Below are 24879 nucleotides of genomic sequence, written 5' to 3'. Positions count from 1 at the left end.
AAAAAAAAAAAAAAAGGTGGGGAAAACAAAAAGGAGTCAAAAAGCCAACCAAATTGGTTGACAGGTTTTAATTGCTTCAATAAATTTCTATGCGGTATTTCAATTATCGATATGATGATAGATCAGTGAGAACCAGGATGACTATGATGATCAGCTGTATCTTGTTCATGTTTTTCAGCTGTATCGGGTGAATGAACAGGAGAACCATTTCTTGAATTATGATGAGAAGAAGGATGAGAATCTGTTGCCTCCGTTGCTACTTCGGCAGCTACAGGAGCTTTGATATCTTCATGATGCGTGTAACGAATACCAAAATAACGACCACGATTCATCAATGCCTGCCAACCAAAAGAGATCAAAAACAAAACAATGGTAAAGGAGAGTAAAAGATAGACATCCCGGCTAAGTACGTATTGGACCGAGTGCAAAGGATTATGATCCACAATCGTACGAATACCAGCCACATAACCTGTGCGTGCAAGTACATCCACCCCAACGAAAAACAGATAGGCACCCAAAAAGCTGGTAGAGAAGAGGATCACATAGCGCTCCAAGAAAAAAGTCAACCCTGCAAAACCAACAGTCATCGCAGCAAGGAAACATGCTCTAGCCACTAAGGATTGAATCACCAGATCCTCTCGCCAACAACAGATATATAATGCCAAGGCTAATCCACCCACAGCTCCAATTAGATAAAACCCAATATTCCAAAATATAAAAAAGAGAATCGCACCAAATAATCCAAGTCCTGCAGGAACTACAATAGTTGTCACCTTATCATTGATGTAACCTGATGATGGTTGATAATTAGTCATGCCTACCCAAGTAACAAAACCTATCATCCAAAAAAAAAAAAAAAAAAAATTCATTAAACATTCTTTTTTTTTTTTTTTTTTTTTTTGTATTTTTTACCGAAGGCAAGAAAACCAAAAACAGCAAGAGTGATACGAAAACCTCTGAAACCAAAAGTTACTAAATAAAGTCCCAAGACGATAAACACAGAACCAAGAACGCCCATCTGAATGGTGATGATATGATTGTCTCCATAAATCGGGTCTATTTTTTATAAAAAAAAAAAAAAGTAAGTTGCCAATAATATCATGGATGAACCTACTCTAATGATAATTCTTATTTTATGTTTACATCCACTGCTCTGATCAGATGAACTTGATGATGAAGATGATGATGGTAATGTTGATGATGATGATATAGTTGGATGTAGATTATTTGATGTTGAAGGAGATGATGATAATGATTCGGTTGACGTAATAGTCAGTGTATTCCAACTTCCAACATCTAGGATGATATCGTCAAAGACTGGGTATGCATAAATATAAAAAGTGTTCAATAACATCCACCATAGCGTAGCTATTGGTAACACTTTCATCCTGTATATAACAGTACAACTTCGTTCAAAAAAGAAGAAAAGAGATATGAGCTGATAAAATAAAGGAAAAATTAGAAAAAAGAAAAAAGAGAGAACAAGAAAGGATTTCTCCATTGATATCTCACTGACAACATCTAGGCGACACCAAATAGGGAAATCCAGGGTTTGGTTCTCCGCATTGCTTCATCACCTTACTCCAATTTTGGTATATTGTTTTTTTTTTCGTGCAAAGACAATTTATGCTTAGAACATTTTCATAAAAAAGGTCACCATTGGGATTTTCTTTTTTTTTTTTTTATTTGCATGTGATAAAAAAGCAAAACAAAACAAAAAAAAAACAGCTGGTTGCATAATATTAAGAAGATCTAGTTTTAAAAAAAATCGGATATGATATAATTTTTTCTTGTTTTTGTTGTTACTTTATTGAGTGGGATGTTAACCGTTGAAGAAATGAAGAAATAGTGTACATAAAAATATAAATAAAAAAAAAAAAACAAGGGAGGATATAAAATCAAAGAAAAATAAAAGTAATAGTGGATACAAAAAAAAAAAAAAAAAGCAGAAAGAGAATGATGGAATAATGACAAGCTAAACTATATATATATAAATGGGGAAGTGAAAAAAAAATATGTGTATATGAGGAATATTATCTAAAGTCCATAAAGATAAGTAGCATAGATGACAAGCGCTGTTCCAAAGATAAAAGTGCCAGATAGAGTAAAGTTAAAGAGCCAAACACTGACTAAACTTGATAAAATGATACTAATAGAAGTAGCAAATCCCTTGAGAATATTATCCGCATATTTGACCACCAATGCAACTACCAAACCACCAAATGCTTGAATAGCAATGACCAACCAAGTTAAACTATTGTAATTGACAAAGAAACCCTTCTGTACAATGGTAGCACCATCTTGTAACATCACCACAAATACCAATCCCAATAGAATAGAGAAGAATGACATTTGAAGATTACGAATCCATAGTTGATTTTGTTGCTGTGTTTGTTGCATTACATCTTCACGTCGTCCATGTATATCGCGTAATCCAATACCACCTTCTTCATCATCAGGTTCACCATGATCCACTACTACAACACGTTTTGCTGTTCCACGTCCATCATTATCATCATCGATATTCTTGTTATTATCATTGTCATCATTGTCATCATCCATACGAGTGTTGACCATTTCTGGCATAGGTTTGGTAGCTGGAGCCTTGAGAATCTTTTCAAAATAAACACCTGCCAAACCAGAGAGAATACAAGCCATTAATACTGCAAAGAATCCTTTGGCATTGGATTGATTTCCAAGGTTGCTGGTATCGATGGTAGCTTCTTCTAAATTGTCTTGATAATTTCCAGTCAAATAAGCCATTGCTGCTGCTGATGCATCCCTGGGAAGAACTACTAACGCAATCCCAAACGTCAATAATCCAAGTGCAATCCATTTCAATCGTACCAAAGTTCTTTTCAAAATCACCACACTAAAGAAGGCTGTTGTTAAGATCTTGAGTTGATAAGTCACTTGAAAAGTTGCTGCATCTAAATTCGTTGCTGCCACATATTGTAAATTATTCTAATAAAATAATAATTATATATATATAAAAGAAGAACGTATGAAGTTAATCTATATCACTTGACTTTTTTTTTTCTTTGTTCGTTGATGAACTGTTTCTTATTTATTACCTGAATTAAATATAAAGTAGCAGGGACAGCCAATTTTGCAGTTTCGCGCCAGTTGGAGATAAGTTCTCGGTGAAGCAAAGAAGTTAAACGTTGCCAAGTGCGTTGATGAAGTGGACCACTAAAATGTAATAATGCTACACAAGCCAACCCCTTGATAACTTCGCTCATGACAACAGCTGTTGATGCCAAATAGAGTTGATCATCTGGAACACTAGCTCTAGTATATCGCATGACCAGAATCAAAGCACTATTTTGAACCACCAAGACAATCAAGGACAAGTATTTTAGTGGAATATTACTGAATGTTGAAAAGCCTATATAAAAGAAGATGAATATTTATTAGTTAGACAGCATATAGGTATATATTTATAGACATACCCATCTTTTTATGATTATTATTATTAATATTAGTATTTGGGAGTGGAGAGAGAGAGAGATTCTAGTGTTGAGTGTTCAATGAACAGATAACAAAAGGAGAAAGAAGGAGAATAATAAAAAGGGGAAGTAGGAGATGGATATAATAACAAGATAAAAAAAAAAGAGGCTGAAGAAAGAAAGAAAGAAAGAAAGAAAGAAAGAAAAGGGGATTGATTCAAAAAGATTATTTTGAACAAACTATAGGTGATAAAAATAGCATTTTGATTGGCCGATAGGTCCAAACAAACTTTTTTTTTTTTTACTTAGCCCAAACAGCAGAAGGATCAAAACAAAATAATAATAATAATAATAGACATTTAAATTGAACAAATATATAAATATATAACAAAAGAAAATATCAACTATCATCATTTATAACTTTTATATTATTATTATTTTTTTTTTTTTTTTTTGGTTTATTCTATTAAATGACATTCAAACAAGCTATTCTAAAATTGGTACTTCAAATAAAAAAAGAAGAGTGGTGAAACAATCCGGAGACCAAAATAAATAGAAGTGAGGTCAAAAAAAAAAAAAAGTGTCAATGATTTTGTATTGTAACGATGGTAACATATGTAAATAAAAACAATAAAAATATAAAATATAAAATAAAAAACTATACAAAAAAAAAAAACAAGATCAATCATACTAATAATAATAATAATAATAATAATAAGAATCATCATGGATCAAAATCACCCAAAAGTTCTGGTACCCTAATATGTCCTTGAGCAATATCATCCGCAGTTCTGACAATATCATAAGTGATGGAAGGTGATACCACTGAATCATGTTGATAATCTGGATGTCGTTTCACCAATTGTCGTAAATAAGTTGCACCAGTCATCAATTCACCACTTGCTCGCTTGCTAATCAAATCCAAATATTTTGTCAATTTGCATCGAGTTTCAATATCAATATTGGTACTGTTAAGATAACTATGTATCAAAGGAATAAAACCAGGAAATCCATCTTCTTCATTTTGTCCATTCACTATTTCATTCATTGTCATCAATTCAAACGCGTCATTATCTTCTTCATTTTTGTTATTATTGGCTAGAAATAAAAAAAAAAAGTTAATTTCCATTACATATCTATATTTGGAACTTACATTCAAATACATTTTTTCTAAAATAAAACTTGTCCTTAGTAACTGCACCTCGTCGATGAGCTGTTCGCATATTTTCATCCACCTATCATAAACATAAAAGTTTAAATATATTTATATAAAATATCAATTCTTACCTTTGTGATTGGGATATAAAAATTCAAACCAAAACTGAGGATAGCTCTTGTTAATAATACAATAAATACGGAAAACGCTGCGTTTTCAAAGTCAGTGAGCTGCACTTCCATACTTCTAAATTCAACACGCCATCCTATGTTGGAATGTGGTGGTGGAGGTTTGAATCGTACAGTTTGCCAGTTGGTCGATTGAATATTCTAATAATAATATATGATAATAAGTATAAACCTCTATGAATATATATATATAATTACTTACTTCAAAATGATCAGAAGATTGTTCATCGTCAAGGTTCAATAGTTCTTCAAAGATAACCAAAGGATCACGAATAAAAAGATGAGCTAAATGTTTCGCCAAAAGATCATCCACACCATTATCCATTAACTTTTTATAAATATCTTCATCATATAGTAAATCCAAATCGTTGTATTTGTCCTTGTATGTGTCATCCGTAGAAATATAGGCATCAATGGAATCATATCGAGATTTATTGATCACTCTTCGATTATTCTTCAGTGGCTATTCATCATAGAAAAAAATAATAATAAAAAATAAAGGTCATCAGTTTTTTTGCCATCTTTTTTTTTTACACGATTTTTCCTACTAACCTCCAGTCCACGTTCTTCTTTGGTTCGATCATCTACACTTGCAGCAATCACATTCCAGCGGCTATCAACATCAGCTAGATAACCACGGAAAATTGGAGTTGCCGCCGTCAAAGCCAACTAAACAAAAAAAAAAGATAAATGAATATAGTATTCACAATGAACCTTCCTTTTATTTATTTTTCTCTTTGTTTTTTTTTTTTTTTGTCGTTTTCTTACCATGATAGGAGCTACCGGAGCAAGTTGATCATATAATCTTCTAGCTTCATCAATATTGCATGCTTGAAAAGTGATTTGGAGACAACAACAACCCATACCAAAAGCCATGGCGTCCATATAGATATGATCTGGTTTGGCTGCACCTTCTTTTGCTTCTTTATCATGATCAAATAATTCACGATCCCATGGAATGGTTGGATCAACAAAAGGTTTTGGTGTATTTTTATCATGATAGATAGGCATATTAATTTCTACCTTAGCACCACGACGACGTCTAATATTGGCTGTCAATGTACTATATGATAAATAAAAAAATAATAATAATCCATTAATACATATGTATATATATTTATAAAAAGATCAATTGATAACTTACGGAAATCTTGCATGAGGATTGATAATTTCATCAGGAACAAACATACTTTGACAAGCTTGTCCATTGGGTTCATGATCAGGAAGCAATTCATTAGGACATCCAAGACGAGGGTAGTTTACAAGAGTCACAGGGATATCGCCAGGATGCATAACAGATTTGGCCAACTGTCTTCTTCGTTTCATGTTGTTTTCCACTTGCACTAAATCTTTAAAAGTAGCTCCATAAGGTACACCTGGTGTACTTTCCAACATATATCGTCCATATTCAGGTCGCCATAAAGCTTCAGGTTCTTGTCTATAATATAAAACATAGAATTAGAAAAAAAAAAAAAGGAAAGAATGATGATGTGTAAATATATGACCACATTCAAAACTTTCACTTACTTTGATTTTCCAGCGTTATAATCAAGTTCAGGTTGTTGTAAGCCAGGAAGAATGTCAAATACGCGTAATGATAATTTGGTCTTCTGCTTTTCTTTATCCACATTCACAACCACATATTCTATCTATGCCATATATATATATATATATATAAAAAGAAAGAGTATGTCAATAAACAAACATATAAATACCTTTTTTTGTTGGTTACCTCATCACCCCATAAGAGATTATCCTTTTGTTGATCCTTTCGAGCTCGGTAGATAGATAAGAATTGGTCAATACCATGAGACCTAATATGGTCGGCATATTTTTGAGCATCATTCCAATGAAGTGGTGTACCAAGTGATAAAAGACCCATGGCTTATATTGGTGTTTCTTTTTTCTTTTTTTAAAAAAAAAAGAAGGTAAGAAAGAAAGAAAGCAAGATAGAAAAGGTTTTTTTTTTTTATACCATCGGCACTTGAACCTATTTTCTTGATGCTCTTTCCACCAATAAAAAGCCACCTGCGTTACCAGACCAACCAGCTTAATAATCAATCTGATGTTTTTCAATCTCACTCATGCAAACAAGGGAGGGTCAAAAATGTGCGCAGGTAAAATAAATATGGACCTGGTTTTTTCGTAATTTCTTTATTTGGAAAATGTTCGTCATGGATGATGTTGTATTCGTCATCACTATGATGATTTCCATCAATTGATCAAAAAGAATACACACATAAAGGAGATGAATTATCGTATGATATGCATATTCTTTTGTACACATCCTATTCTTTAACATCTTTTCTTTATCTCTCTTTGTCACAATAAAAATGAATTCACCTATATTACTACACTTTTTTGTATTTTTATTCTGGTTGTCATGCATGATGGTATTTGGAGATACTCAGAAGATTCGAACTTTGGTTGTGTTGATGATGGAAAATCATAGTTTTGACCATTTGTTGTAATCTAATCAAAATGTCTTTTTTTTTTCTCACTCACTGTTTTTATGAATTTACCTACACTCATTACTTTTTTTTTTTTTTTTTTTTTTGGAAGAGGTCAATTTCAACAGATCAATCCCATTATAGATGGATCGAATGGAACAATGTGCAATTCCATTAAAGGACAACATCCTATTTGTGTTTCTCATGATGGACTTTTTCAGTAAGTTTAAAAGGATGACAAATCTATCAAAAAAAAAAAAAAGTTCATTGGGATGTTACACACGTCCATTGATCGCTTCAATTATAGCACGCAGGAACCAGAGAATTTTATTTACGATAATAACCAACATATTTATGATGTTCCATATGGATCATCACCATCATCCTCATCGAAACCTACAATGAAAGGATTTTTGAATAACTTTGTTCGTTACCGAGAGTCTCAACATGCTCCTGAAATCATGCGTGGATTAAATGAATCTACATTACCCGTTTTATATACTTTGGCAAAAGAATATGCTATTTCTGATGTAAGTTAAATGGTTTCTTTAGTAAAAAAAAAAAAAAAAAGGCTGGTGATGATACATTGACAGTATATGATAATGATATGTGATGATGATATGTGATGATGATATGTGATGATGATATGTGATGATGATATGTGATGATGATATGTGATGATGATATGTGATGATGATATGTGATGATGATATATGATGATGATGATATATGATGATTTTTTTCTCTTTTATGCAGAGATGGTTTAGTTCAGTGCCAGGTAAAAAAAAAAAAAAAAAAAAAAATGCAGATGATTAAATAAGCTAGCAAGATATTTTGGTGCCTGAATAAGACTAAGCGGATCCTGAAACACTTTTTTTTTTTTATTATTTTAGGATCTACTTTTCCAAATCGAAATTTTCTTCATGCAGCTACTTCTGGAGGTGTAGTGAACAATGATATACCTAAACTAGGATACAACATGACGACACTATTTGAAGTGATGGATCAACAATCGATTTCTTATGGCATTTACACTGCATCACCTGTTCCTTATACAATGATGTTCCGTTACTTTCGAACACCCAAAGCGATTCAAGCCAAAAAGTACTACGACATGGAAACCTTTTATGATCATTGTGCTAAAGGACAACTTCCTTATTATGTATATGTGGAACCGGCTATGTTTGGATTGGATGAAAGATTACGAAATGATATGCATCCACGAGCAGGAGCATATTATGATCTTCGACGTGGTGAACTTTTTTATAAACAAGTATATGAAGCTCTAAGATCAAGTCCTCAATGGGAATCAATGTTATTTCTATTAACTTGGGATGAACATGGAGGGTAAATCTTTTTTTTTTTTAATATATATCGATGATGTTTATTGGATTAACACAAATAATAATAATAATAATAGATGTTATGATCATGTTGCTCCACCTATTAATGTACCTAATCCAGATAATATTATTCATCCAACATTTGATTTTACTCGACTTGGTGTAAGAGTTCCTGCGATTCTAATTAGTCCTTGGATTCAACGTGGATTCGTATTGCCTCAAGATCATATTTTGGAACATGCTTCTGTTAGTAGTACAATACATGCTTTATATGGAACTCCTTTTTTGACAAGACGTGATCAACAAGCCAATTCATTTCATCAGTTTGCCAACCTATCAGTACCTCGACAAGATTGTCTCCTTACTTTACCTGAACCTGCATGGCAATATGATAAAGAATGAATAAAATTTATATATATATATTAATATTGTAATGATGATGATGATGATGAAAAAAAGATTCTACTTCTTCCCCCCCTTGATTCATTGTGAAACAATATGAAATATATAAAGTGTATCAGCGAGGACCATTATTCGTTTTCCGACTGAATCTATTCCCTAGTGGAAAATTTTTTTTTTTTTTTTTTTTTTGTTCTTTTCCTTCTGTCATTTGGTCCGACTTTAAACAAACAAAAAACCTTCATCACCTTTTTTTAATATTATTCCATCTATGAAGCAAACAATCAAGAAAACGAAGAAAATACGTACTTTGAAAGATATGACCAATCATTTGGCTCAACATCAAATTGGTAAAATGACAACTTCCCCCCTTTTTTTATATTAACAAAATTCTTTTTTTTTCTTAATTTAGCCATTCCTCTTCGAGTGATTGCTGTTGTCATAGCTGGTTACTTTTTACGACTTCCATATTTTGACCATTTCCTCTTTATAAGCAATGAACGTCTTGATGGTCGTTTTGAAAAAAGTTATTGGGACTTGACCTTTTTATTTTTTTATATTTGTATATTTACTGCTGCTCGGGCTTCGTTTATGAAATATATCTTGTTACCTTTGGCTAAATGGTGTAATGTTTCTCCCAAGAAGTATGATAGGTTTTGTGAACAAGCTTGGTCTTTTGTTTATTATACTTGTAGTTTCAGTGCTGGTATTGTAAGTATATATAATATATAAATAATATTTACGTGTGGATGAAAAAAAAAAAAAAAAACATTATTAATAATAATGTTTATTTGTTTTATTTAGGCAGTAATGTATGGTACGAAATGGTGGTTTAATACAGCATACTTTTGGATTGATTATCCCGTAACTGATTATACCAAGGCATTCAAGTATTACTATTTGGTTCAATTTGCATTTTGGTTACAACAAATATTTGTTCTTCAAATCGAAGCCCCTCGCAAGGATTATCGTGAATTGGTCATGCATCATATCAATACTTTACTATTGATCTTTGCTAGTTATCTATGTAACTTTACTCGGGTTGGTAATGCTGTTTTTGTCTGTATGGATTTACCTGATGCTGTTCTTGCCGTAAGTATTTTTGAGAATTTATTATAATAATTTACTAATTTTTTTAATTTGATTATAGCTCGCCAAAACCTTAAATTATACTTGTCCAGGGATTGTTTGCAATTTTACTTTTGTATTGATGTTGATCTCTTGGATGTATACTCGTGTTTATCTTTATGGATGTATCATGTTATCTACCTGGACCGAACCTGATCTTTATGTTGATTTTCGTTTGGCGCCTTTGGAAGGTTGGTGGTTCCCTCATTTTGTGGTTTATATCATTTTTGGTTTGATGCTTGGTCTTTACTGTTTGATTCTCTTTTGGACTGCTATGATCTTCAAGGTGCTATACAAGATTGTATTTACAGATAACGCTAAGGATGTACGATCAGATGATGAAGATGAAGAAGTAGTGACATTAGAAAAGGATGATCTTAACCAAAGGTAAAAAAAGAAAATATAGATTGATTTCCATCATAGAAGAACAGGTATTGATTATTATTATTATTATTATTATTATTATTTTTTATGTGTATATCTAGTTCGGCAATCAATTCAAATGGTGTTACTCATGTTACTCGTCGATCTAAGGTGAATGGTGGTAATTGATCATATATATCTCTCCTCGGTTATTGTTATCCTTTTTTTTTTCTTTTTTTCCTTTTCTATCCCACCTCTCTATATAGTTTTATTAATTTACATTTATTCCTTTTTTTTTCTCCATTAATTACTTGTCATTTTATTATTTGATAGTCCTGTTTATTTACTTTTCTGTGAATAGTTTATTCCTCATTATCCATTATAGTTCCTCGCCATCACATATTCTTACCCAGTTTCTCTCTCTCCCCGTATTTTGTAATATGTGATTATCCCCTTCTTCTTTTACTTCACGCTTATTTGTTCAATACAAATAAATAACATACATACCTTATTGACACATTCTTGTATATTTTCCCATTGGTTGTGGTGTAAATAAATCTACCATTTATGGAATGAATTTGATCCGTCTATTTTGACATCTTTGTTTGTATCATTCATTGCCCTTTTTTCTTTTATCTATATAAACTTGAGATATTTTTTTTCTTTTTTAACTTTCCTTTTTTCAATTTCTAATCAACCTGATATATTTTTTTTTATACGATACATTGTCTTCAGTCTGATCATCTAACAACAACAACATAACAATTTAAAACTACTCAAGCGAGCAACCATGTATTGTTCAAGAAAATATTTACTTGTAACGGTACTGTTGGTCCTCCTCTTTCTCCAAGTGGTCCAAGCTACTAAGCACAAATATCATCGTCGTGATGACGATGATGACGACGATGATGATCACGACCATCACCATGACGACGATGACGATGATGATCATCATCGCAACCATGATGATGACGACGATGATGATGATCATGGTCATCATAAACCTAAGAAACCAGGTCAGAACATATATACCTGTTAATTCCTATCCTGATCATCAATTATTCACTCACACATATTTCTATTTTTTTTTTTTTAATAAATACAAGACATCATCACGCCTCGGGATGAAGCATGGCTTTCGACTGTAGATCAAGGCAGCGTACCACCTATTCCTATCCGAGCAATAGGTAGTGGAATTTGCAAGGATGCGAAATGTGATGGTAGCGACAATGATGAATGTTTTGAATCCTGTGGCAATAAAGCCACTGATGATGATGTGTATGGATGTAAAGCCGCCAATCAATGGGCACTGACATTTGATGATGGACCTGGGGAACACACCGAAGATCTCTTGGACATTCTCCAAGAAGAAAACGTGAAAGCGACCTTTTGTGTGACAGGTGCCCAAGCAGAAAAGTATCCTGAAGTCGTTCGTCGAGCTTACAAGGAAGGCCATCAGATCGCTTTACATACTTATTCGCATTCTCACCTCATGAGTCTGTCTAATGAAGAAATCATCTATGAACTCAAGGCAACCGAACGTGCCATTGTTCGTGCCATCGGTGTACGCCCTCGCTATCTTCGTCCTCCCTTTGGGGAAGCCGATGCTCGTGTCAAGGCTCTAGCCAAAGCCATGGATTATAAAATCCTGATGTGGAACGTTGATCCTAGAGACTATGATGTCTTTTTCCAAGAAAAGAGTGGAAAGTTGATTTCTAAGCATCTCAAAAAAGTAATGGATACTAAAGTCACTAATCTCAATGCTCATAATGATCCTGGTTTCATTAGTCTTCAACATGGTAAAAAAAAAAAAAAAAAAAAAAAAAAGAAAAAAAAAAAAAGAAAAAGAAAAAAAAACAAATCTTAACTCCTTTTCCTTCTCTTTTTTTTTTTTTTTTTTTTTTTTTTTGGTTCTTTCGGATGATGCTTAGATCTTTATGAAATTTCTATCAATGAAGTACCAGGTATTATCAAGGCTCTTCGTAATCATGGATATGATATGACAACAGTAGCTGAATGTATTGGTGATGATGAACCATTTTCCAAAGAAAAATCCATGTTCCGTGACGAGTATCAATATGCTGGTGAGGATGAAGAGGATGATCACAAGAAGAAGGATAAGAATGATAAGAAGGATGATGAACACAATGAAGAAGATGAGGATATCGAATCCAATGCATTAAATGGTGTAATCAAGCAAGATAGCATGCCTATTAACATCAAGGAAGAAGGTTCAGACCAACAAACAAAGGCAGCACGACCTTTGGATTCATCTGACGCCAATTCTTCTGATAAATCATCATCTACCTCGCCCACTTCTTCTGCCACTGCTACTACTGCCATCACTTTGTTTTCTTCCATGATTGCTCTTGGTTTGGTCATCCTTTCCATTCTTTCTTAATGGGTAATGATTCTTTTTTTTTTTTTTAGTCCTATTATCTTAATTCTATCATCTTTGATTTTTCAACTTTTATTACAATGATAATAAACAATTTACTTAAAAACCTTAATCTATCCATTCAATACATAGTAACGCCATCATTCTCATGTTAAAAAAAAAAAAATTGCAGGATTATTTAGACCGCGGAATTTATTTTTTCTTATATTTCCCTTTTCTTCTCGCTTAGCATCACTTTTTTTTTCTTTTTCTTAAAATACCTGACTTGTTTGGAACTTCTCTCATCTTCATTTGTTTCCCAAGGAATGGTTAGATGGCAAATGGACAACACCCTTGTTAATTGTCAAAGAAGAAAGGGATGCTTGGGGTCTTATTGTTGTTTTAACTGTGTTTTTGGTAAGTTATGCTTTGTCCTTCCCCTGATTTTTTTTTTTTTTTTTACTTCTATCTTCTTATTCTCCAATTTCTTTTCTTCCGTACTTCTTTTTACTTTCCATCATTTCTTCATATCCTCATTTACTTCCTTTCGACTAATCTCGTTTGTCTTGTTATCTTTTTTTTTTATCTATATATAAGTATAATAAAGGACGACTAGGTGACTATAACACTGGATCAACGAATTGGAAAAACACATGATAGACTATACGGATATATATATTGGATCAATTTAATATGGATGCATGTACTGGATCAAGTGGATGGATGCAAAACAGAGCGAACAGAATGCATATACTACAGGATCAAAAGAATGGGTGTTCAACAGGGTTTGGTTGGACAAGAAAAGTAAGTCAATGGGTGATGAAATATCTATGTGATTGCCTTATTCTCTCTCTCTTTCTGTCTCTCGGATTTGGTTGGATCTCTCTCTTTTAACTGCTTCTTATCACCGTAATTTTTTTATTGATATACGTTAGTTTTAGTTGGTGTTTATATTACATATTGTAGATCTTTTGTTTTATGTTTTTCTTTAATAAAACCATATACATGTTTATAGAACCACAATTATCATTGTCATGATCATTGTCATCTCAAAGTTATCAGTAATCATCGACTAGTCACCAACATAGGTATCATCGTTCGTCGTCAATATGAATGTCTTATAAATTATCGATCGTCTATCTTTATCGCTAAAGAAGTCAATACAAATTTGCCCACACATATCATTGATTTCGGAAAAAAAAAGGTTTCACCCAGCTTTTAAGCCAGAGTCTTTATTTGTATGTATCAAACAAAATAATAATAATAATAATAATAATAATAATAATAAAGGTATACTATAGGTACTACTATGATCATCGCTATCACTAATATTCATAATTAAAAAGAAGAGAGAGAGATAAAAATGAAAATCAAAAAAAGGAATTTACACTAATGTTGATAAATTTCTTCAAACCAGATCATCCTATTGATTTTCCAATATATTTCTAATTTTGTTGTTATTGCTGTTTAGTTGCCAGGGATACATCGACTGATAGGAGCCTCGTCACCGCCTTGAGACCAAAGCACGATGGTGATACCAGTAGTATAAGTCATGGAAAGAATACCAAAGATCAAGATGGAGATATCGATAACCTTTTGGCGCCAGGTGTTTGCAATTGCCTTGAGATGGAATAAGGGAGGGAACAAGAAGCATAGCGGTACACAACAGAGAGAGCCTACCAAAGAGACAAATTTATCCAGATCACCAGAACCAATGATAGCAATAGAGGCGCATGCTAGGACAGCAGCAAATCGGAACACATTCTTTTGCCATTTCACTACCGGGTTGTTCTTTCCAGATTTTGAGAACAGAGCGTTTTCAGTAATACGAATTGCTGGGAATAGTTGGAGAGGGATCGAAAGACAGATGGCTAATGCATATAGTGCTTGCACAGTGTTGACGGCCGCCGTTCCAGGTAAATTCAACAAGATCACTGTTTGTACATTGTTGCCGAATGCCAAATAAGAAAAGAAGCCAACTGATAAGAAGATCGTCGTAATGCCAATCATAGTATAAGAAAGTACCTTGGGGAACTTTTCTGGTTCCTTCATAGATTCAGTAATAGGGATCACTACATTGGAATAAAAAAAAAAAAAAAAAAAAAAAAAAAAAGAAAAAGAGCATGATTTGTTAATCCCTCCGATTTTCTTCTAACAAAGATGTTTCTCTCCGTTCCTTTTTTTTTTTTTTTATTGTTACCTAAACCAACACCTTCATAAGTAAAGACAGCTGTACCGATGAACATTGGAAAAGATTTTGCATTGATAATCCATTCTACATTTCCAATACCCAGAGTCATCAAAGTGGAGAAATCATAGTAATAAAGACAGATCAAACCAAGTAAAATGAATAAATCAGCAATCAAAGCAAAGGCAGACAACTTTTGAATCTTGCGGATCATCGCCAAAGGTACAAAGATAGCAATTTGACCAAGGATTAAATAAGATAACGGTACACGAATTTCACAGTTTGATAATGCTTCAACTAATGCTTGCATGTTTTGAGCAACAAATACCATATAAGCACATACAAAACCAATCTAATGCAAAAAAAAAAAAAAGATTATTCCATATATTATATATATATATATATATATATATTTATTTTGATTTACCTGAGAAAATGTGATTGCAATCAAGACAGCCATCCTCATCCGTTTTCCATATAGAATACCACCAATATCACCAAATGAGACAGGTACTTTATTTCTTGTTTCCACCAAAAGTAAAAATGTATAAAGAGACACTGCAGCAATAGTGGTTAATAATGCCGTGGAAAAAAATAAACCACCATTGTAGAAACTAGAAATGAAACAAAAAAAAAAAAAAAAAAAAACTGTGTGTGAATAAATGCAATATTTCGTTTTTTTTTTTTTTTTTTTTTTTTTTTTTTTTTTTTTTTTTTTTCTTGTAGACTTACGCTTTGGGTAAAAACATCACACCTAAGAAAGGAAATCATGATATCATTAGTCAGTCAATGTTACATTCTATATGCCCCTTTCTTTTTTATTTTCCTACATCCTCTTTCATCATATGTCTCTCTTTTTTTTTTTCTTTCTTACCAGTGCCAACAAATGATTTGAGTAAAAGAAATACCGCCTTTGCAGGAGTTGCTGTTCCTTGAACTGCATTTGCTTGTGCTTTTCGAATCAAAGGAGAAGTTTCATCATCCTCATCCTCTTCTCTTTGTCGTCGTCGTCGTCGTATACCAGTAGAACCTTCTTCTTCTATTGAAAGTCGATCCTCGAATTCATCCTCTTCACCTTCATCATCACTGAGATCTTCACCACCAAAATGTCCATAGAGAGCCAAAAAGTCAACAAAAGTACGAGTCATCCAATGAGGAGGTTCTTTTCCTTCGCGAGCAGCTTTATCCACGACAAAATGACGACGGAAACCACCAGGATCCTTTAAATGAGCCAATGCTGGATCAGTATGCTCTTGACGAGGAATATACATGGATTGGGACCGTTGGCGTTTGCATTGTTCAAGTTCTTGATCCTCGGCCCATTTGTAAATATCGTGCGTGATTGCGCCGCCGGGTAACTGATGTGCATTGATCACTAAAGAAGAAGACCCACCACCATTCCAATCCTCTGTCCAATCAAAGAGACTACCAGTTTGACTTGATGATCCATAATGATCCATTCTATTGTTGCCAACCGAATTATGTGTATTGACACGAGAAAGATTATTATTGGGAGAAGCACTTCGAGCTGAGCCAGTTGGAGAGGAAGCACCAGCCAAATGCCTTTTGACGACTCTAGCAATCCGATCATCAGTCATATCAGCAGATACTGTATTATCTTCATAGTTATAAGTAGGTGTAGACATTGGACGAAACAATCCAGTACCAGTGGTAAATAATTGTTCTAAATCGGTATGACTTCCTAAAGACCTTTGGGATAATCCATCACTTCCATCACCTGAAGGAGGGGAATGTCGAGAACCAGAAAAATTGGGAGGAACTGGAGAAGATGTTAATCTTGCAGTGGCCATGTTTCGATCATATGAACTTGAGAGAATACCAGTATTATCACCGCCAACACCAGAATGAGAGGGTTGAGTTGATTCTTCATCTATATTGTTAGCCCAGTATTGTTTGGCATTGACAGGTAAAGGAGACGACATTGTTTAGTATTTGGTTTGCGTAATTGTAAGTTACAGGAAGACTAATGGATGAATAAATAGAATAAACTTGGAGGGTATCTTATTGTTTTGTATTATAATTAAAAGTAGTGAGTTTTATTGGATACGTGGAATGGTATAAAATAAGTTGTTAAAAAAAAAAAAAAACAAAGAAGCGAAAGAAAAACGTCTTTTTTTTTTTTCCCTTTCTCCCTTTTTTATGTATTTGGTCTAGCGCAAAATGAAAAGGAATTTGGGTCTTGTTCAATTTTAACCAAAAAAAGATAAAAACAGTTTAAAAAAAAACTATATATCATCATTTACCATAATTTTTTTTTCTGATTTATTAAAGCACTTATTTGAAACATAAAAGTCATTTTTATTCATAAACAATCAAGAAAAAAAAAACCAATAATAATGATGATAGTGATATTCGAATGATGTTACTCTTTTCATTCATTTCTTATAGCGTGAGAATCCATAGTAATAAGCAATGAATCAGTTTTCTGATGAATCTTGTGATACCAAACCCAAGTTTTGTACTGACATCATCTTCAATCATGCAAATTACCTTATACAAGTATTTTTGAAGCTCCTCCAAAACAATTGTGTTCAATCTTCAGTTTGTAAAAGGTAAAAAACTCAGCTGATGTGAGTGTAGCATACATATACATTGCTTATGACTTGATCCGTGGTTCTGTTTCTTATCTTTTGTCCTTGTGATAAACATTTTTACATATATAATAATAATCAGTCTCTTTTTATTGATAAATACAAATTATAATTTGGAAGATTGTTCAAATAAATAATGTCTAGAAGAATGATCCACTAAAAAGGGTTCAGGGAAATAACTATCTAAAGATTGATCAGATAACAATTGAGCTAAACCACGACCACAGAGGAAAGTACGAGGCATACCTATTTAATCAAAATAAAAAAAAAAGGAGAAATCGAATCATTCATCTGAGCTTTTTTTTTTTTTTTTTTTAAAAAAAAAAAAAATTCTTACCATGACCAGAGAAACCAGCAGCAATATATTGACCTGAACCTTTTTCTTTACCTAACAAACGAGTCAAATCACCAACAAAAGGTAAACCATCTTGAATAGAAAAACCCATGGTACCAACCCATTCACGTTCAGGAAAATGAGGAAAACCATAATCTTCAAGTTGACCACGCAGATGACAGGATACTGTTTGATTCAAAGTAGAATCATCATCTTCATATACCATCCAACCCGCAGTAGTATTACGACATCCACCAAAAATTAAGGTTTGATCATAGGGTCGATACGACAGGTATTGGAACCCACGATTGGCACTGAGTACATAATCCATTTTGGCAGCGTCATTTTCAGTCTTGGAAACAGGAGGAACAGGCACACTAACGACTTGATTGCGAATTGGTACAAGATGACGTTGAAAAGTAGGTAATAAATACTTTGTCCATGCATTAGTACAATAAGCTACTTTTTTTGCTTCAATGATGCCACGATTGGTGATGATCTGGTGACGGTATTCCTTGGATTGTTGTCGTACTTCCTGCACACTGGTAAATGTAGCTAGATGAACCTTATCTTCCACTGCTCTTGCTAGACAGTATACAATCCGTGCCGCCCATGCAATCGCTGTATGCTTGATTTGGAGTCCACCATATTTGAATACCTTTTGTCCAGTGATTTCTTGTACTCTTTCAGGACTGAGAATTTCAATATCATCTTCATGAGGTCGTAATTGTTTTAATTTGATGGCACCAGGAAGGGCTTCATAGGCTTCTTGTTCTGATGTCCAAGCACAAACCTACAATAAAAAATTAAGTTTTAGATAGTTGACTCCATTTATATATTTTTTTTTTTGATATTCTTACTGTTCCATGCTTTAACCATGTGATTTGGGGATCAAAAGATCCATTATCCTTATCACCATGTTCTTCTAAAAATTGAGCCAACATGTCTACGTTCCTATAATCAAAATCCACCAGTCTTTCTGCTTCCTTTTCACCATACTTTTGTACTATATGATCAAAATTGTCGTTCAAACCAGGACATATGATACCACCTGAAAAGAAAAAAAAAAAAGGAGTCAATAACATGTGGTGAATGAGATTCAAAATGGTATGACTAAAAAAAAAAAAAAAGGTAAAATGAAAAGAAGTACATACCATTTCTACCAGTCGCCCCACTAGATAATCCTCTTGCTTCCAAAACGACGACAGATTGAGTTGGGTTAAGTTTAGTTAACCAGTAGGCAGTGCTAAGACCAGTAATTCCACCTAAAGGTGATTGAACAATGAGTCATAAAAAAAAAAAAAAAAAGGAAGGAGAATGAAACCTCCTCAAAAAGATAAAAAAAAAAAAAAGGAAGACTTACCACCAATAATGACTATATCCGCTTTGGTTGGTAAAGGGGTTGTTGTTGGTTGTTGATAAGGGGCATTATGAAGCCAATGAGAATGAGTATTACAGGAAGGATTAAGGTGAACCATTTAAAAATAAAGGAGAAAGAAAAAAAAAAAAAAAAAAAAGAAAAAAGAAAAAAAAAAGACAGAGATTAAAAAAGGAAATCCAGAAGAGATTGTGGGAAATACGTTTTTGAATTTCCTACGATCTCTTTTTTAGATAAACAACTCAGAATTTTTGTTTAATTCATTTAAGGTTGAATTTTTTTTTTTATTGAATCACATTGCATTGGGTTTATAAGTTTGGCCCGCAGTACCGGGTTTATAATAGGGATCATGATAATAAGGCACCGATGGAGGGGAACCATCTACGACTGTGGGAGTACTGTAACCATCATACTCTGATTGTTGTTGAGTATAATAATAACCACCATCCGATGTCATAATACCTTCTTGTTGATGCATTGGTACAGAATCCATCATCATCATTCCTTGATCATGATGTACCTGTTGTTGCTGTTGGTGTTGAAAATCCTGTTGATAGTCCTGTTGATAATCTTGTTGTTCATACTGCTGTTCATATTGTTGTTGATGATCCATATATGCCATAGAATTATTGGCGTTTGGCATCATTCCAGGTGCCACAAATCGCCTAGAGTAGTCAAAGGGGGATGCAGGTGTCATTTCCATCATACCTGGATTTGTTGTAACTGTTGATGGTTGCATACCAGGGGATGGTGAAGAATGAGGTGTAATATCGATAGAGTAATCATCAGTCTGTTTAAACCCATCATCCCTTCCCCCACGTTGTCGTTTAGTACATCCACCCTGTCGATTAAACCATGTCACTATCCCTCCAATCATGGCAAGACCAACTAGTATATGATCATACATACATATATATAAAGAGAGAGAGAGAGAATATCATTATCATCTATCATCATATCAATAGTACTCTTTTTTTTTTTTTTTTTTTTTTTTTTTTTTTTTATACCTAGACCACCCACCACGGCACCAGCTATTGTACCCGTGCTACTATGAGGAGAGGAATCCGCTGATGGAGAAGCATCATCCGGATTTGTAAATGTAGATGCAGGAGAATTATTATCAGTAGAAGAGGTAATGGTTGTACTAGGATGAGATGATCCATTATTACCATTACTAGGGCGATGCTTATTCTCACTGGACTCAGTACTAGTAGATGAGACGGGAGGTGTGACTTTGTTGGGTTGAGGAGTGGTATTATTAGTATTATCACCTGTGTTGACCGAAGAAGATGAAGAGACTGGAGATGTAGGGGGAGGAAGGGGTAATGATGAAGAAGGGGAAGAAGAGGAAGAAGAAGGAGGAGGAGGACTGGTAGGTGATGATTGATTGGGTGATGGCTGTTTATTTCCATTTGATTTATTATTATCATTATTAGATGGTGGACTTGGTTGCGCTGATGATGGTGGTGTGTTTCCAGGTAAAGGAGGACCATTATTAGGTGATGGTGGGTTATCGTTTTTATCTGATCCATTTATTCCAAGTAATCCTCCTATTATATCAGCTTGGATAAAATGAACACTAATGAAGATACAAAAGAAAAATAGAAAACATCGGTTGACCTTCATTGAAAAGAGGATGATATGATAAAACAAAATGGAAAGAAATGAAGGTAAAAGAAAAAGAAAAAGAAAAAGGAAAAGAAAAAAAAAAGAAAGAAAGAGAGAGAGAAAAAAAATTAAGGGGATGTCGAATTAGGCACAAAAGAAAGAAAGATTCTTTTTTAGGTTTAAATCTATATATACTTATATGCTTACAGATAAGTGTCAATCTATTTGAATATAATAATATTCTTTTCGTTTTAAGAGAATATATGATTGGTTTCCTGTCTCCTTGATTTTTCTTTTTATTAATTTACTAATGATGTTTTTGTAGTTAGTATTTATATATTTCATACCTTGACTTTGTTTATCCTAGTTTATACAATAACCACGTCAAAGTTGATTTCCCCTATCACGATACTCAAAAGAGTATACATTCCATTCCTTATTTTCATTGTTTCTTTTTAAGTATTCGATAAAGATGGTAGTAATCTGATGATATTGTCTTATGCAAATAGTGTATGATAATTGATTAATATTTGTTCGATAAATAAAATGAGAGTGATGTTAATAACAAGGTGACTTTATTGAATATAAAATAAAATAAAATCATTCTAAACACTAAAGTACCAATAAAAGAGAATCACCATAGCAAAAGAGGAGAGAGAGAAAAGTCAACCAAAAAAAAAAGGATCAACAAAATGATACTTGTGCATAATCCAGTTGTCTATGAGTTCCATTTGGATCCAACTGTATATATCCTAACCTAAAATATATCCTATTGAATCATCGGCCTTGATCTTGTGGTATGTCTATCCTGTTGCATATCTATCCTGTTATGTCCATTCTGCTGAATATTCTTGCTATTATAACCTATTCACACCTATACAAAAAGTAAAATAATAATAAAAAAAAAGATAAAAAAAGAAAAGAAGAAAGAATGTGAAAAATAGAAAAAGATCTTTTTTGTCAGGCTATTTTAAACAGTGGAGTTTGAATATTTTTGGTTTTGTAAGATCCAGAAGTTGAGAGCATTTCAGATGAATCAGGTACAAAAAAGAAAATTTTTATGCAAGCAGATGAAAGTGAATATTGGTTAGTTGTATTGATACCAATTTGTATTATAATGAGATCTTTCAATTTAAAACAATATCCTTACTTTTATTAAAAATATAATAAGAAATATACTTCTCATTTTTGCTTGTTCAGGTATGAATGAATATACAGTAATGCAGGTCAGAAGTTAGTTAGTTACTGTATATTTGTAAAGATATATACTTTTTCTTTTCTTTTCTTTTTTTTTTTTTTGTTATAAATAAATGATGATGATGATGATGGGGTGGGGTTTTCATATGAGAGTTACACGATTATCATCCATTTCCCTCTCGTTTCCATTGTTAGTAAGGGTGTGTGACACAATCTATTTTTTTTTTTAAAATAGTTCTGGCCATCAAAAAAAAAAAAAGTGTTTATATCTTTTTTCATTCTTTTTTTTTTTTTTTTTCCCCACCTTTCTTTCACTAGTTCATCTTTTTTTTTTCACTTCCTTTCCTTTTACCCTCCCTATCCATTCGTTACTATATTCTTTTTTCTTATATATCCCTGTGTTTTAACAATGGGGAACTTGTTTGCCACTTTATTCCTTATTGCCTTCTCTTTACCTTCTATTTTAGCACAATGCACAACACCAGCTCCTTCAGACCGGTATTATTATGATTTGGCCAGTGTGGACGATAAAAAGTTATATGTGTTTGGTGGAACTTTGGTAAATCATTATTCAAATTTTATTTTTTTTTTCTTTTTGGTTAATTCGGTTTTCCTTCAATAGAATAAAACATATATGGATACATGGGCTCTCGATCTTAGTCAACAGGTAGATACATCTTGTCCTCCTTGGTCTCAATCTCCACCTCTTGCTACTACACAATCCATCAGCTCATATATCTATGGTGTTGCCTTTAGTCCTAACAACAAGAATAATTATATCTATCTTCAAGGAGGTGATGCTGAAACTACTGGTATTCAACGTACTCCTGTTATTTATGATACTCTTCAAGGAAACTGGTTACTCTCAAGCAGTAAGCATTTAAAGAAAACAAGAAAAGAATGATGGGTATACATTTATATCAATCGTTGTCATCCTTTTTTTTTTTTAGTTTCTGGTTCTATGACACCTCGATCTCAAATGACGGCTACAGTAGATAAAATCAACAACAAAGTATGGATATTCGGTGGAAGAGTACCTTTTGAATTTGGCATGGTAAACGAATCATACAAAAAAAAAAAAAGAAAAAGAGAATAAATAAATGTACAATGGTTAATAGACCATCAACTCACCCATTGTTATTAATCATCTTCATTTGATATGTTAGAGTGGTAATATCAATACTTTCAATGATTTGTACTATTATCAAGTGAGTGAAAGTGGAACTGCTTTAACCATCACTCAAGCCTCTATCACGTCATATTATGGATCTCCCGCTGCTCGATTTGGTCATACAACAACGCTAGTGTAAGTTCAATTCAAAAGTCTAGCTTTTTTCTTAATACTAGGTTTATGATTTGATAGGAACAATCGATTGATCACTTTGGGTGGTTATGTTAAAGTCAATGATACAACAAAGATGATTACTGATTTTGCTAGTGCCTTTGGTAATAGAAAAAATATATAAATCAAAACAAGTGGATGGAATCATTCTGATTTATATTTATTTATATAATTTAGTCTATGATATCAATACTGGGGTTGGAGTGGCTATGGAAACATTGGGTGATATTCCTTCCGCACGAACAGAGTAAGTTTTAGATATAATATTGATGATGATTATTTTATAGTGATAGAAACTAAACCAAGATATTATATATATATATATATATTTGTATATAGATTCTCTGCTGTGGCAGGTAAATAAATATTGGATGGGATAATAACGATGTGATAACTCATTATATATATATATTTGTTCTTCTTCTTCTTCTTAGCTCAAGATGGTCAATCAATTATTATTTTTGGCGGTGTGACAGCAGACGATCTTCAGAATGTGACAAATGATGTTTATATTTTGGATACCTGTACATTGACGTGGAGAAAGCAGGAAATCAGTGGACATGCTGATGGTAGGGCATTACATCAAGCATATATGCACGGACAATTCATGATCACCATGCTGGGCATCAGTGGTCATAATCAAGGTGAACCTATTCCCAACAACAATCTTTCGATTTTGGATACCAATCTGTGGTCATGGACATCTTCTATTCCTTCTGGATATTCACCTGCCGGTATCAATTCATCCCCAAGTTGTAGTTTTACATTCCCAGCACCACCAGCACAACCTCAGACTCATGGCAATGCTCCCAAAATATACGACACCACAGTGATCAGTAATCCCAATGCTCCCAGTACACAACTGACTAGCTCTGAAAAGGGAGGGATTGGTGTAGGCGTACCACTCTTCATCATTCTATGCCTTGGTGCAGCTTTCTTCTTTTACCGTCGTCATCAACGCAACAAGACACGACAATTGAATCCTCGATGGATGCCTGGTGCTCTTTCCACGAAATCAGAACAAGAAGGAAACAATTATCCTATGTTTAATTACAATGATCAACCAAGTACTGGATTACGAACCTATACTGCTTCCGATCATGATCAATGGGAAAGACAATTGATTCAAGATGAACAACGACCTCAGGATGATACACCCATGGCTCGACACGAAGAAATTTGGTCAAGAATGCGCGGATTACATGCCCCTGCTGATGAAGAACGTCGTTAATCTTTTTTTTTTTTTTCAGTCCACATCATCAGTTTAGTTCTTTTGTATTCCCTAATATTAATAAAGAAAAATCATTATTTTTTTGAAGTCATCACCAAAAGAAGTAAAAGTCTATTCTATATTGATCCATTTATTC

General features: G+C 33.3%; 10 protein-coding genes across 10 annotated transcripts; 4 read left to right on the top strand and 6 right to left on the bottom strand.

Moving 5' to 3' along the window:
• Positions 1–122: 122 nt before the first annotated feature.
• On the bottom strand, positions 123–1387 carry BX664DRAFT_317435 (uncharacterized protein; the record flags this gene model as incomplete). Its single annotated transcript, XM_051542745.1, has 3 exons — positions 123–835; positions 913–1056; positions 1144–1387. 3 exons carry the CDS (start codon positions 1385–1387, stop codon positions 123–125), a joined length of 1101 nt encoding a protein of 366 aa, XP_051397109.1.
• A 650-nt stretch (positions 1388–2037) lies between these two features.
• On the bottom strand, positions 2038–3305 carry BX664DRAFT_268960 (UDP-galactose transporter; the record flags this gene model as incomplete). Its single annotated transcript, XM_051541029.1, has 3 exons — positions 2038–2474; positions 2565–2964; positions 3075–3305. The coding sequence occupies 3 exons, from the start codon at positions 3303–3305 to the stop codon at positions 2038–2040; spliced, it is 1068 nt and encodes a 355-aa protein (XP_051397108.1).
• Positions 3306–4085: 780 nt separating this feature from the next.
• BX664DRAFT_380626 (glutamate-cysteine ligase-domain-containing protein) lies at positions 4086–6707 on the bottom strand. The gene is made up of 9 exons (XM_051548912.1): positions 6526–6707; positions 6321–6442; positions 5938–6231; positions 5562–5856; positions 5346–5462; positions 4996–5256; positions 4737–4934; positions 4603–4684; positions 4086–4547 (listed from the first exon to the last, which is right to left on the bottom strand). The coding sequence occupies exons 1-9, from the start codon at positions 6673–6675 to the stop codon at positions 4174–4176; spliced, it is 1893 nt and encodes a 630-aa protein (XP_051397107.1). The 5' UTR covers positions 6676–6707; the 3' UTR covers positions 4086–4173.
• A 393-nt stretch (positions 6708–7100) lies between these two features.
• BX664DRAFT_285663 (phosphoesterase) lies at positions 7101–8958 on the top strand (the record flags this gene model as incomplete). The annotated part of the gene is made up of 6 exons (XM_051541681.1): positions 7101–7260; positions 7356–7463; positions 7551–7773; positions 8000–8021; positions 8137–8590; positions 8664–8958. Coding segments are annotated over exons 1-6 (1236 nt in total), but the record flags the coding sequence as incomplete, so codon positions are not given.
• Positions 8959–9191: 233 nt separating this feature from the next.
• BX664DRAFT_196236 (TLC domain-containing protein) lies at positions 9192–11017 on the top strand. The gene is made up of 5 exons (XM_051540093.1): positions 9192–9335; positions 9398–9696; positions 9790–10077; positions 10136–10500; positions 10599–11017. Exons 1-5 carry the CDS (start codon positions 9257–9259, stop codon positions 10663–10665), a joined length of 1098 nt encoding a protein of 365 aa, XP_051397105.1. The 5' UTR covers positions 9192–9256; the 3' UTR covers positions 10666–11017.
• Positions 11018–11590: 573 nt separating this feature from the next.
• Positions 11591–12812, top strand: BX664DRAFT_376220 (uncharacterized protein; the record flags this gene model as incomplete). Its single annotated transcript, XM_051548727.1, has 2 exons — positions 11591–12275; positions 12408–12812. Coding segments are annotated over 2 exons (1090 nt in total), but the record flags the coding sequence as incomplete, so codon positions are not given.
• A 1294-nt stretch (positions 12813–14106) lies between these two features.
• Positions 14107–17147, bottom strand: BX664DRAFT_388525 (transmembrane amino acid transporter protein-domain-containing protein). Its single transcript, XM_051549480.1, has 5 exons — positions 15916–17147; positions 15774–15795; positions 15469–15655; positions 15054–15393; positions 14107–14925 (listed from the first exon to the last, which is right to left on the bottom strand). Exons 1-5 carry the CDS (start codon positions 16982–16984, stop codon positions 14321–14323), a joined length of 2223 nt encoding a protein of 740 aa, XP_051397103.1. The 5' UTR covers positions 16985–17147; the 3' UTR covers positions 14107–14320.
• A 571-nt stretch (positions 17148–17718) lies between these two features.
• Positions 17719–19494, bottom strand: BX664DRAFT_340701 (FAD dependent oxidoreductase). Its single transcript, XM_051546868.1, has 5 exons — positions 19351–19494; positions 19142–19252; positions 18848–19038; positions 17991–18780; positions 17719–17899 (listed from the first exon to the last, which is right to left on the bottom strand). Exons 1-5 carry the CDS (start codon positions 19463–19465, stop codon positions 17760–17762), a joined length of 1347 nt encoding a protein of 448 aa, XP_051397102.1. The 5' UTR covers positions 19466–19494; the 3' UTR covers positions 17719–17759.
• Positions 19495–19634: 140 nt separating this feature from the next.
• On the bottom strand, positions 19635–21066 carry BX664DRAFT_361703 (uncharacterized protein). Its single transcript, XM_051548256.1, has 3 exons — positions 20535–21066; positions 20373–20432; positions 19635–20253 (listed from the first exon to the last, which is right to left on the bottom strand). Exons 1-3 carry the CDS (start codon positions 20989–20991, stop codon positions 19658–19660), a joined length of 1113 nt encoding a protein of 370 aa, XP_051397101.1. The 5' UTR covers positions 20992–21066; the 3' UTR covers positions 19635–19657.
• A 1385-nt stretch (positions 21067–22451) lies between these two features.
• Positions 22452–24839, top strand: BX664DRAFT_285653 (uncharacterized protein). The gene is made up of 8 exons (XM_051541680.1): positions 22452–22729; positions 22793–23042; positions 23121–23224; positions 23337–23476; positions 23534–23616; positions 23690–23759; positions 23852–23868; positions 23947–24839. Exons 1-8 carry the CDS (start codon positions 22580–22582, stop codon positions 24741–24743), a joined length of 1611 nt encoding a protein of 536 aa, XP_051397100.1. The 5' UTR covers positions 22452–22579; the 3' UTR covers positions 24744–24839.
• The last annotated feature ends 40 nt before the right edge of the window (positions 24840–24879 follow it).

This window comes from Halteromyces radiatus, assembly GCF_025201355.1.
Source record: "Halteromyces radiatus strain CBS 162.75 chromosome Unknown BX664scaffold_8, whole genome shotgun sequence".
NCBI classification, from domain to species: Eukaryota; Fungi; Mucoromycota; class Mucoromycetes; order Mucorales; family Cunninghamellaceae; genus Halteromyces; species Halteromyces radiatus.
Note: the sequence above shows the minus strand (reverse complement) of the source record. Positions and strands in the feature narration are given on the sequence as shown.

Coding starts and splice junctions, on each gene's coding strand:
- BX664DRAFT_380626 (XM_051548912.1), bottom strand. CDS start 6,675: ATGGGTCTTTTATCACTTGGTACACCACTTCATTGGAATGATGCTCAA. Junction 4,935..4,995: donor AATCTTCTGATCATTTTGAA/GTAAGTAATTAT, acceptor TATTATTATTAG/AATATTCAATCGACCAACTG. Junction 4,548..4,602: donor TAGAAAAAATGTATTTGAAT/GTAAGTTCCAAA, acceptor TTTTATTTCTAG/CCAATAATAACAAAAATGAA.
- BX664DRAFT_196236 (XM_051540093.1), top strand. CDS start 9,257: ATGAAGCAAACAATCAAGAAAACGAAGAAAATACGTACTTTGAAAGAT. Junction 9,336..9,397: donor TTTGGCTCAACATCAAATTG/GTAAAATGACAA, acceptor TTCTTAATTTAG/CCATTCCTCTTCGAGTGATT. Junction 10,078..10,135: donor TACCTGATGCTGTTCTTGCC/GTAAGTATTTTT, acceptor ATTTGATTATAG/CTCGCCAAAACCTTAAATTA.
- BX664DRAFT_388525 (XM_051549480.1), bottom strand. CDS start 16,984: ATGTCGTCTCCTTTACCTGTCAATGCCAAACAATACTGGGCTAACAAT. Junction 15,656..15,773: donor GTGATGTTTTTACCCAAAGC/GTAAGTCTACAA, acceptor TTTCATTTCTAG/TTTCTACAATGGTGGTTTAT. Junction 14,926..15,053: donor TTATGAAGGTGTTGGTTTAG/GTAACAATAAAA, acceptor ATTCCAATGTAG/TGATCCCTATTACTGAATCT.
- BX664DRAFT_340701 (XM_051546868.1), bottom strand. CDS start 19,465: ATGGTTCACCTTAATCCTTCCTGTAATACTCATTCTCATTGGCTTCAT. Junction 19,039..19,141: donor TGGGGCGACTGGTAGAAATG/GTATGTACTTCT, acceptor TTTTCTTTTCAG/GTGGTATCATATGTCCTGGT. Junction 17,900..17,990: donor TGCTGGTTTCTCTGGTCATG/GTAAGAATTTTT, acceptor TTGATTAAATAG/GTATGCCTCGTACTTTCCTC.
- BX664DRAFT_361703 (XM_051548256.1), bottom strand. CDS start 20,991: ATGAAGGTCAACCGATGTTTTCTATTTTTCTTTTGTATCTTCATTAGT. Junction 20,433..20,534: donor TAAGCATCGCCCTAGTAATG/GTAATAATGGAT, acceptor CTTCTCCATCAG/CGGATTCCTCTCCTCATAGT. Junction 20,254..20,372: donor TGCCGTGGTGGGTGGTCTAG/GTATAAAAAAAA, acceptor ATCATATACTAG/TTGGTCTTGCCATGATTGGA.
- BX664DRAFT_285653 (XM_051541680.1), top strand. CDS start 22,580: ATGGGGAACTTGTTTGCCACTTTATTCCTTATTGCCTTCTCTTTACCT. Junction 22,730..22,792: donor ATGTGTTTGGTGGAACTTTG/GTAAATCATTAT, acceptor TTCCTTCAATAG/AATAAAACATATATGGATAC. Junction 23,617..23,689: donor TGATTTTGCTAGTGCCTTTG/GTAATAGAAAAA, acceptor TATATAATTTAG/TCTATGATATCAATACTGGG.